Source organism: Amia ocellicauda, chromosome 13 (assembly GCF_036373705.1).
Source record: "Amia ocellicauda isolate fAmiCal2 chromosome 13, fAmiCal2.hap1, whole genome shotgun sequence".
NCBI classification, from domain to species: domain Eukaryota; kingdom Metazoa; phylum Chordata; class Actinopteri; order Amiiformes; family Amiidae; genus Amia; species Amia ocellicauda.
The window spans coordinates 5,210,488-5,223,286 of NC_089862.1; the positions used below are offsets into that span (position 1 = coordinate 5,210,488).

At 36.8% G+C, this 12,799-nt stretch overlaps 1 protein-coding gene across 1 annotated transcript in view; it reads right to left on the reverse strand.

Annotated features, from left to right (window-relative positions):
- Positions 1-12,799, reverse strand: part of ctnna2 (catenin (cadherin-associated protein), alpha 2) — a 467,074-nt gene that overhangs the window by 35,460 nt on the left and 418,815 nt on the right. Inside the window, exon 13 of the mRNA XM_066719775.1 lies at positions 6,055-6,206. Within this exon, the coding sequence (XP_066575872.1) occupies positions 6,055-6,206 (152 nt within the window). The remainder of the gene's footprint in view (positions 1-6,054; positions 6,207-12,799) is intronic.

Consider the following 12,799-nt stretch of genomic DNA (forward strand, 5'->3'; position numbering starts at 1 on the left):
CCCCAAATTACTATTTTATTGATCTCTATTTATTTCATATATATATATATATATATATATATATATATATGAAATAAACAAAGTGCAGAATTGTATGCAGATGTGTATGATCAGTCCATGCCTGAGGTTGTACCTTGAATACTTAAGTTAATCATAAGTGAGGAATACACTTTTTGTGAGGAAAATAAGAAATGTGATATACAGAGCATCCGGAAAGTATTCACAGCGCTTCACTTTTTCCACATTTTGTTATGTTACACCCTTATTCCAAAATGTATTACATTCATTATTTTCCTCAAAATTCTACAAACAATACCCCATAATGACAACGTGAAAGAAGTTTGTTTGAAATCTTTGCAAATTTATTAAAAATAAAAACCAAAAAAAGCACACGTACATGTACAAAAGCCTTTGCCATGACACTCAAAATTGAGCTCAGGTGCATCCTGTTTCCACTGATCATCCTTGAGATGTTTCTACAACTTGATTGGAGTCCACCTGTGGTAAATTCAGTTGATTGGACATTATTTGAAAAGGCACACACCTGTCTATATAAGGTTCCACTGTTAACAGTGCATGTCAGAGCACAAACCAAGCCATGAAGTCCAAGGAATTGTCTGCAGACCTCTGAGACAGGATTGTATCGAGGCACAGATCTGGTGAGGGGTATAGAAACATTTCTGCAGCATTGAAGGTCTCAATGATCACAGTGGCCTCCGTCATCCATAAATAGAAGAAGTTTGGAACCACCAGGTCTCTTCCTAGAGCTGGCCGCCCGGCCAAACTGAGCGATCGGGGGAGAAGGGCCTTAGTCAGGGAGGTGACCAAGAACCCGATGGTCACTCTGACAGAGCTCCAGCATGTCTCTGTGGAGAGAGAACTTTCCAGAAGAATAACCATCTCTGCAGCACTCCACCAATCAGGCCTGTATGGTAGAGTGGCCAGACTGAAGCCACTGCTCGGTAAAAGGCACATGACAAGTCTGCCTGGAGTTTGTCAAAAGGCACCTGAAGGTCTCTTGGACCATGAGAAACAAAATTCTCTGGTCTGATTAAACAAAGATTGAACTCTTTGGCCTGAATGGCAAGCATCCTGTCTGGAGGAAACCAGGCACCACTCATCACCTGGCCAATACCATCCCTACAGTGAAGCATGGTGGTGGCAGCATCATGCTGTGTGGATGTTTTTCAGTGGCAGGAACTGGGAGACTAGTCCAGATCGAGGGAAAGATGAATGCAGCAATGTACAGAGACATCCTTGATGAAAACCTGCTCCAGAGTGCTCTGGACCTCAGACTGGGGCGAAGGTTCATCTTCCAACAGGACAATGACCCTAAGCACACAGCCAAGATAACAAAGGAGTGGCTACAGGACAACTCTGTAAATGTCCTTGAGTGGCCCAGGCCCATCCAACCTGATGGAGCTTGAGAGGTCCTGCAAAGAAGAATGGGAGAAACTGCCCAAAATAGGTGTGCCAAGCTTGTAGCATCATACTCAAAAAGACTTGAGGCTGTAATTGGTGCCAAAGGTGCTTCAACAAAGTATTGAGCAAAGGCTGTGAATACTTATGTACTACTTTTTTTTTTTTTTTTTTTTTTTTAATAAATTTGCAAAGATTTCAAACTTCTTTCACGTTGTCATTATGGGGTATTGTTTGTAGAATTGTGAGGAAAATAATTAATTTAATACATTTTGGAATAAGGCTGTAACATAACAAAATGTGGAAAAAGTGAAGCGCTGTGAATACTTTCCGGATGCACTGTAAATATACCATTACAATTCGTTTGCTTACATAAAACGTGTATGAAAAAATGTGTATAAATTGCAATATAAGAACTATCAGAACAGCACTGCTATGCACACATGTATGAATTGCATATATACATGTGATTTTAAGTTATTAAAGTATGTATTATCAGTATGTCAAATGTGTATACAAATATATTTGTATGTAAACAATATAATACTTTGAGTACACTTAAGTATTGTGTGTGTGTGCATATATACATCTCATTTTATATATAAAGATTCATATACAGATCCAAACATCATATCTATGCTTTAAGCACCAAATTCACACAAGTGTCACTTCAAGCAGATCTTTAGGCTCTCAAGCTGTTCCTATTATACACTCCATGTCCTTATACATCACATTTCTGATGGGTCTGTATTAATAAAGGTTTTCTGCTTAACCCTGCCAGTAGTGAGTTTTAAAAGAACCTGCTGTGCCTATGGGACCAAGTTTGTTTTTCTTCCTACCTGCGTGTGTATGCATGTTCCCCGAGAAGGGTAGCATATGTTTTCTTGATCCATGCAGAAAACAAAAGAAATGATAACAAAAAATACAATCACTTCCAACAGTTAGTTTCCTCCGTGGAGGTATAAATAAGTAAATTCAACATACTTTAATGATCGAGACTGGTATTGATGAATCGGGAGGACACTATTCACATAGGTATTCTGAACACTGTCTACAAAGTACAGACCACATTGTCTCTCTATTTACTGAGTCTCACTTTGCTGGATGCCTTTCACTTTTTGGAAGTAAATCTTAATTTATCTCTTTGTTAACACATTCACTGACATTTTTGTTTTTTAGATTAAACAGATTCCAAATTTAGACCTACATATTTATCATAAATTATAAATTATGTTATGTTATGTTATGTGTTATAAATTTAATTTAAACTTTGCAATAAAGTTATGTTTATTAACAAGCATCACATTGATTTTACATAGACTTGTGGCCTTGGCCTTTTGCCCGCAAGGGGCCTCTGTCCACCGGTGATTAGGTAAAGATTGCCTGTCTGACCAGTGGCAGTCCACCAGTGGAGGTGAATTCAAACACACGACAGGGGATGCTGTTTGGGGTGAGATTAAATAGACTATTTTTGCTATTCATTATCCATTCAGTTTCTGTGACACCCAATGGGCTTAGTTTTCCTGTGTATGTAAGCGCTAGATTCTGGGAGTTTCCTGTGTAAACTTTGCTTTGCATGATTTCTGATCACTCGGAACATGTCATCAGTATACATTGAACAGATTTTTTTGTATACAAGCCTATATTTTTATATATAAAAATAATATACTATGTGAACAAAATTAAATAAAAAAAGATTATATCAACATATACTTATACAAATATCTTCTACTGAGTTTGAAATCCCCTGTAATCATGTCTTAAAGTTGCAGGATGTACCAGTGTGTCCTCACTAACAGGCGATTAAAAGACAAGAAATTAGAAAAGGAACAGACAATGATGGAAAATGATAAATATCAAAAGTTTCACATGAAAACATTGAGGAAAACAAACTTTAGGCATAACAGATCTCTGTAAAAATGCTAATTTATTTTAAGAATGAGAGACGGGAGTTAAGATGGCAACTGTGTTCTGTTTCACAGAGCAGATGTGTAGCCTCCAGGTATTTTGTTTTTTACTGTGGAATAACAGCTTATTGCTGTTAAATAGTGCTTTTCATTCCTTTTTTGCTGTGCACTTTTTGATGCTTCCTCTCAATGCTTAAGGCAGAAAATCATTTATTAACTTTTAACACAGGAACACATTTTTTTCCCACAAGGTTGGCATGAAAACTCAATTCTAGTTCAAAAGTTATCAAACCTATAGGTTTTATAGTAAAATCAACAACTTTGAATATTACTTTATTTTTTATTTTTCATCCCCAGCTTTGATTTGCTGTAATTGCCCTTACCTAGATGAATACAAAACAAGATCTGGAAATGAATTCAATAACTCATAGAAATAGCTCAAATAGAAATAGTGAGGACTAGCTTTACAATACCTATAGGAAGTCTACACTCCCTTTCAAATGTTTCACCTTTGTTGCCTTATAGCCAGGAATAAAAATGCAGTAAAATATTTGTTTATACATCCTGCCCCACCAGTTCCAGATGAAAAATATATTCCAGAAATTTGTGGAAAAATATAAACTGAGATACCTTGTTTGAATAAGTGTCCACCACCTTGTAATAGCAATCCTAATTTTGCTCAGGTGTAAGCAATCACCTTCAACATCACACACCATGTTAAGTGGCCTCCGCCTGTGTTACATTGTAGTGATCCACATAATTTCAGGATCAATTCAGCAGTTCCTGTAGGTTCTCTATGCTGGGTTGTGCATTTCAAAGCAAATACTCAACCATGAGCACCAAGGAGCTTTCAAAAGAACTCCAGTACAAAGCTGTTGAAAGGTACAGATCAGGGGATGAGTATAAAAATATATTAAAGCACAGTGATTAAGAAATGGAAGGTATATGGAACCACCAAGACTCTGCCTAGATCAGGCTGTCCATCTAAACTGGATAAGCAAGCAAAAAGGAGACCAATCAGAGAGGCTACCAAAAGACCAATAGCAATTTTGCTAAGCTACAGGGTTTTATACCCAAGACTTCTCAAATTGTGCAAGGGACAACAATATATATATATACTCCTTGCTCCCTTTCCCGTAGCCCTTGACTGTGACCCTACATCTTGACAGCACTTTCACAGTCCAGGATGTAGGACCTCACTTACTGTACTTGTGTAAATTGTAAATTGGAATTTGTAAAATGTATTATTCTGAATTGCTGTTTTAGCTAAATTTGTAATGATTGATGCCTTGTACTTCTCTGTATTTTTGCACTTTGTTTGCACTTATGTTGTAAGTCGCCCTGGATAAGGGCGTCTGCCAATAAATAAAAATAAAAATAATAATAATAATATCTCAAGCACTCCACAAATTTAACCTGTATGGTAGGGGGGCAAGAAGGAAGCCATTACTCAAGAAACTCCACATTGAACCCATTTAAAGTATGCCGACAAAATTCCTTAGTCTTGTGGCAAAAAGTTTTGTGGTCTGAAAAAATTGTAATGGAACTTTTTGGCCTAAATGCAAAGAAGCACACAGTCAAACCTATACTTTCATTCCTTAGCCACTCCAAACTAAATGTCCTTGAGTGGCCCAGTCAGAGCCTTGACCTAAGTCCAATCCAACATGTGTGGCATGACATCATTGCTCCCCATGGAACTTGCCAGAGATTGAACACTTTTATAAAGGTTGAATGGTCAAATATTGCCAAATCGAGGTGTGCAAAGTTGGTAGGGACCTATCCCAACAGACTCACAGCTGTAATTGCTACCAAAGGTGCAAGGTGTTTCCACTAAGTATTAACTCAGGGGGTTAAAGATATCCAATTATTATATTTCAGTTTGGTATTTTAAATAATCACAATAAAATATTTTTCCCCCTTAAAAATGTGGAGTATGGTGTGTAGATAAATGGAAAAAAATCCTCAGAAAAGTTCAAGGGGCTTTAGACTTTCTATAGGCACCATATCTACTGAACTAATTTACAGTTACTGGGAAAGTGAGGAAGGTGTTTTTCTTTTACAGCAAAATACATAAGACTAAGTTATTGTAGCTACAAAAGGTTGAAACTAAGTTATTACTACCCATATTTATTTCTACGACAGTAAACAAATTGCACTTCAGGTTTTCTCCACAAATGACTACCGTAAAGCAGACTTTTAGGACCTCCAAGATGATTTATTCAAAGAATGTGTCAATTTTCCTTAACATCATGCACAGCATTGGGCTTTCAGCCTTGGCCTGTACCTCCTGGCCTTGTTTCCCATTGTTTTTTAAGTACTACAGCTTACTGAAACCTTTATTTGGAGTTTTTCATTTCAAACACTGGTTTTTGTGTTCCTTGGACCCACTAACCATCTGGAATTTTTACCAGGTAGACAAAAGCATTACTAACCATGGGAGTTTGTGATTTCCCACTGACTGAAATGGAGGTAGGTAGGATATTGTGTTATATTGTTATTAATCACTTTATTAACAACTTCTTATGCATAATTGTCTGCACGTTAAACTTCATACCATCACAACCATTACAATAAATGACACTCAAACCTTCCTTTGCTAAAATCTTGATCTCTAGCATGAGTTGAATAGTACATTTTAATTAAAAAAAAATACAAAATGAAAAGAGGAAACCACACAAATCAGATTGTTAGAACTGCATTTTGTATATGTCACAGAAGACCTACGTACCCTTATCATCAAAACAGCTTTCCTGATGTCACGAACTCCATCGTAGACCAAGCGGGAAGCATCAATGAATTCATTCTCTTCAAATGGCTGCGGGGGATTTGTGCTCAATGCTTCAATTGCAACCTCGACTTGTTCAGCAAAACGTGGCATAACTAGATATAGAGAGAGAACCAAAAAAAGAGGATTACACACATCCTTCAAAGTTTGTTTTCTCTGCCCTCAGGCATAAACACATTGATGCAGAAATATATAAACAGCAACCATATTTTCCGAGCTCAGGGTTTGACTAAAAACATGCACTCTGTCAGCCTTTCTTCGTTTAAAAAGGTCCTTCCTGTCACTTACACCTTTGAACCGTGCATCAGCATTTGTCACAGGAAATATTAGTGATGCATGGATTATTCCCTTCATGTGGCAATTAACCATTTCACCTTGTCATTCCTACATTGAGATCAAGCACAGGAAACAGCATAGTCATAAATCAGCATTCAAAAGCAGGGCCAATCTTTATAATGATGGGCATTTACTGAAACTGTGTTATTCCTCACTGGAGTATTTCCTGTTTGAAACTGAATTGACCCCATGTGTTCTTCACAGCTAATGCAAGGAGGTATTTTGCCTGATATCTGTGAAAAGAAACCAACACCAATATCCTGTACTTGATGGCATTTAACAATATACATTTGTATATCTTAATAATTGTATTCATTTAAGAAAGGGCAATCAAACGTTTGCATTTTACTGAATACACTGATAAACATAATTACCAATGTAAAATGATGGTCCAACTGGCATAGCATGGTTTAGGACAGTTGAAGACTACATACAAGAATAACACAAATGTCCTACCTTGCTGCTTTTATTGTATTTAATCATTATACAATAGTATAATGATTCAAAACATCTTCAAAATGCCAACACAGCAAATTGCTGCTGCTGTTGCGTCTCCTAAGAGCCAGGGAATGTGTTTGTGATGTTCTGTCGGTCAATAAATTAATAATACTAATATTAATAATAATAATATTCTCATTTCCATTACAGATGCCATCAAGCTCTGACAGACAGAGAGGTTTGTATATGTTACAATTCTATTTTTTGATGAAAAGTGATTTGATTAATCTGCAGTGACCACTTTGGTTTCAGAGCATGTGATTATAGTGAACCTTTCTGTACTAATAGGATGCCCATATCACTCTATCCCTCTGACACTTAGAGACAGGATGGGAATTTCAATTGTCCCTTAAATAAATGTCTGAAAGACTAATACTGATTTCAAATTGGTGAGAATGGCACACAAATGGAGATGTTTTGAAGCATTATATTATTATATAATTATTAAATGCAATCAAGTCAGGCAGGTAGGACTGATTTTTTGTTTTATTCTTTGAGAAGTTTTGATTTGTGCTATAATATCCTTAGGAGGTAAACAAATACCCAACATATTTTATAGGACCCTGTGCATAAAACAAACAGGCTAATCAAACTGTAAAATGATTTGATATTAGATACAGAGATCTCACCAAGTATTTTGTAAATCTTTGGTTTTCAACATTCAGGCACTCAGTCATTTTACTTGTAAAGCACATCAACAAACTACTTTGACGACACAGGTAATTTCTTTGGCTCCAAAGAAAGTTTACAAACGAGAGGAGGCCATTCGCCCCATCGTGCTCGTTTGGTGTCCATTAATAACTAAGTGATCCAAGGATCCTATCCAGTCTATTTTTAAATGTTACCAAATTTGCAGCTTCAACCACATCGCTGGGGAGTTTGTTCCAGATTGTGACGCCTCTCTGTGTGAAGAAGTGTCTCCTGTTTTCCGTTTTGAATGCCTTGAAGCCCAATTTCCATTTGTGTCCCCGGGTGCATGTGTCCCTGCTGATCTGGAAAAGCTCCTCTGGTTTGATGTGGTCGATGCCTCTCATGATTTTGAAGACTTGAATCAAGTCCCCACATAGTCTCCTCTGTTCCAGGGTGAAAAGGTTCAGTTCCCTCAGTCTCTCCGGCCCACTTTATTTGGACCGCACTGCAGATGCATAGTGAATTGCCTTAATTGTTCTAGGGCTGAGTTGTGTTGTATATCCCAGAGCTCTGATGTCCTCTATATCCTGTTTCCAGTGTATCAGTCTCTAATTTGATAAGTTGGAATATTTCTCATGGACAGATCAGCATGACCTATTAGTAGTAAAAAACTAAAAACCTTAGACTTGCTTCTCTATGACCCATCAAACACTGAGAGACTGGGCAGCTTGACAGCCTAATTGCACTGTCAAGTTTGAAGGATAAATGATTGTATTTTAATATTTAGTTGTTCTATCCATTGCTTGTACTTATTATTTATCCCTGTTGTGCTGCCAGATTTTAGGAAATTGAGAAATGTGACGTTATCCCTCCAGCAAAGTGTGAATGTTCCACAGAGCATCTGTTAACAGATTCAGTTACATTTTGAAAAGGAGGGAATGTGGAGTTTAATTCAGTTCACGGACACTGGACTGTTGGACTCTGGTTATCATGTCATAGGTCTCATAAAAAGGGCAAAACCGAAATGCATTGGCACTTGTGCATTCATCTGGAGATATGCATCAGTTCTCACATATGCACCCTTTGGCTACTACTTATTGATTTATATTTATATTACTTTTAATTACAAACGAAGTGTAATCCATTAGGCAAAGTGGAAATTTACTTAAACCTCTCCATTATTAACTAGGGGTAACATTATAGCCAATTTAAAAGGTATTACATAGTCTTTTTTTCATTTTGTAAATTTTAATCCACTTACTGGAGAAGCGTAAAACAGGCTTTTAGGAATTGCAAATTTTTAAATAGAAATACTTAGATGTTCTCTGAGCTAGTAATGAGTAAAGTTGCATATGGCATGGTGCAATTTCATTCAAGTGAATTGGGAAGTGAATGATATTAAAACATAACATTATGGATTTTGACTTATTTTTAAATCTGTTTTTAAACTAATCTAAATCAAGCATGCCGATGAACAAAATGCAGTATAAGTATACCCAGACATAAGTATAGATAAGTCATGTACATTATGTATGTATGTTTTTGCTTTCAAACCAGGATAGGATCTTACATTCTGTATTTATGTACCATACACATTATTTCCACATAATTGGGCCATACAATTATTTAATTAAGGTAATATTAACCTCATACCTTTCAGTGAGATCCTTTGAATAACACTGTAGTTTCCACTTTAAAGTGTCAAGTAAATCTCTGATATTTCTTAAGAAGCTGAACAAAGGATTCTCAAGGGCAATGTTTGTATTGTGTATGCTGTTCAAAATGCCCCCTGCTACTGTCACAATCAACATTGCAAGTATGAATTTGCAAGGTACAGTATTTGAGGCCACAGAGGAGGTTAGATAATTTTCTCTCTCATGATAAAGTGGTCTTGGTTGGATTCTATGATTTGCGTGACAAGCATGCAGAAGGAAAAAAAAAACACAAACAAAAACAACTACAATGCAGTTTCCTGACATGCTTGAAACTTGAAAGCACAAAATGCATAAATCTGCACTTCTTGCTTATTACGCTTAAAAATAATCCTGACCTCATTCCCATAGAACACCTCTAGGATGAACTGTGATGGCAAATCAAGGAGAGATAAACTTCTGTCACTGTCTTAGAAATTAGGGCTGAAGGAGAAATTACACAGTATTCCTTTGGCCAACGATCAAAGGGACTGCATTAGCCTTGAAGGAAGCAGGGAAGGGCTATAGGCCTACCATATTAAAAACAGGGTACTAATTAATGTGGTATTAAAGACCACACTTTAAAACAAGCTATCCAATAATAATTGCTGAAGTATTCATGTAGGTATAGAGGGAGAAAAAAAGAGCAGGAAATGCAAAATGAATTAAAACGTGTGTGGCAAATTTAACATAATTATTTAGTTTTCCATGTGACTTGTAAGCAATCCAAGTTATACAAGATTAAACGCTGCCTGAAATCACCACACAAATCATGCAATTTCCCTGGTAAGACAGGGTGAAAATATACTTAATTGCAGTAATTCCTTTAGTAACTGAGCGAATGGCTTCATTTTAGAGTTACTTAGTTTAAGCACAGCACCGAGAAGTGTCTTGCAAAAAGCCATCAACAATTCCTATTAGGATATTGATTTTGTTCAAGGACAACCCTCAATTCATAGCTGCACATAGACTGTCTGTCAGCAAACTGTGGTACAGGTTTAGTGCTATGTACTCTGTTATCAGCATTACCAGGGCTATACATTTGGCTGCAGTCAATGTTAGGACAAGAACTTTAAATCTGAGAAATGTTAAGGGTTACACATGTGATATAAATATCATCATATCTGGTAGAACTCCAAACTTAATTATTATTATTTTGTAACTTAAAATGCCTGTAATATTTTATTTATTTATTTATTTTCATGTGTAAGTGACAGTTTGAGTAGAAAATTGCTTTTTTCTCTATCTCGAAAAACGTATCTTCCCCTCTGATATTTCAATGCATGTGAAATTAGGGGGTGTGTTAAATGGGAAGACACTTTAAATTTTTGCTGAACATCCATAAAAAGGTCTCCCACATGCACATGTATTCATCATCTCCACATACAAAGCAGAACAGCTGCAATAATAGCCATTCATTTTTGATGGGGCATTTGGAATCAAACTAATTTGAAGCCATTTAGAAATGAGACAAATGTAATCCCTGTATGCGTTCTCCAGCTCAACGTTTAAAACCATATATAAGAATTAATATTCTGAGCTAGAAAAATATTGTATGCATTGGTTTAAATCAATACAAGTGGTTTATAGCACTATCATGTTTCTCTTAGAAAATCAGATCTCTCCATCTTAAGGGACATTTCATAGGATTTCCAGCTAGCAGGGTTCACATACTTAAGCTCACCTAACAAACTGAGAAGTAAGCGTAAAGAAACACCAATTAAAATTCTCAAACATTGTGCTCACAATTTATAACATAGGCATGATAAAGTAGAAATTAACAATCAGACTATGTATATGTGCTTGTATATATAACATTTCTAATTAGTATTTGCACTAATCTACTCTCTTATTTTAGTTTGGTCTGGTTTGGGTCAGGAATATATGCAAAAGTAATGATGTAGTGAAACACTTTATAAACATTGGAATTAAAATCAGGATACATTTGATTTGCTTAGAGATGCTTCAGAGAAATGTAGATACTGACAAAATGCTAAAGTAAAATATATATACTGCCCTATACTGCCTATATAAGTGCACCTTGTTCAGTCCAGCTTTGAGTTTGATTGTTTCTAAATATACTTAGTTAGTTGTCCTCTATGTACATGTGTGCAATGCCTCATTGTTCACATTTTGCAGTCATTACCTTTTGCAGTAGGAATTGATATGTGTATATACAGAACTTACGCCACACATTCAAAGCAAAAGCAAAAATACAGAACTAAATACATAAGCAATATGAAATACAAATGGAAAAAAAATCATGATTGCACAAGTATTCAAACCCTTCGGTGTGGAAAACCTAAATTTAATTCATGTGCACAAAATGACCTTAACAAGCTACAGAAGTAGTTCAATGGCCTCTGTCTGTGCACAATAATAGTGGTTCTCATACTTTCAGAATAAAAACACCCATCTCTGCGAGGTTCCTTGGTCAGGTAGAGAATTTCACGCGAAGACTCCTGACACTCAAGACATCAAATCAATCATTGAAAAGCACAGGTCAGGGAAGGGAAGAAAAAAATATCAATGTCTCAGAATATCCCTGTGAGCACAGTCTACTCAATCATCAAGAAATGGAAGGTGCATTGTACCATCTGGACACTGTCTAGATCAGGCTGTCCCTCAAAACTGAGCAGCCGGGCAAGGAGGGAACTGGTGAGGGATGCCACTGTGAGGCATCAACTCTGAAAGAGCTACAGAGTTTAATGGCTGAGATGGGAGAAAATGTGCATCAGTCAACAATGTCCAGAACACTTCACATAATTAGCCTGTATTGCAGGGTGGAAAGCAGGAAGCATTACTAAAAATAAGCAGTTTCAAAGACCTCATGGAGTTTGCAGCAAAGCACCTGAGTGATCTTGCAAAAATGATGAGACCAAATTGGAACTTTTTGGTATAAATGCCAAGCATTATGTTTGGCACAGACCCAACACAGCACATCAACCCAGTCGACAGCATCCCCACAGTCTAGTCTGGAGGTTCAGCATCATGCTCTGGGGATGCTTCTCCTCAGCAGGGACTGGAAAGCTTGTTTGGATGGAGCAAATTACAGGCAAAAACTACAGGAAAACCTGTTTCAGTCTGCTAATGACTTGGGGTGAAAACCCACCTTTTAGCAGGTGAATGATCCAAAGCACAAGGCCAAAGCTATGGAGTAAAGAATAAGAAAGTGAATGTCCTTGAGTGACCCAGTCAAAGTTCTGACTTGACTCCTATGGAGAATCTGTGGAAAGACTTGAAAACTTTCCATAAGCGATCCCCAAGCAACCTGAGAGACCAATCTGCTAAAAAGAAAGTATTCAAGAATTTAAGTTTTGTAATTTTGCAAAATGGGTCACCATAGGAAGGGTCTGAATACTTTTGCAAGGCACTGTGTATTTGCTATATGATAAGAATAAATTACATTTAAACAGCGGAATGTGCTCTGTTGCCCTTAAACAATGCATATGACACGACAGAGGCAAGTGAGATAGATAGGTGAACAAAGAGACAGCATTGACAGGTGGAAAAAAGGGTCATATCTATAGAGA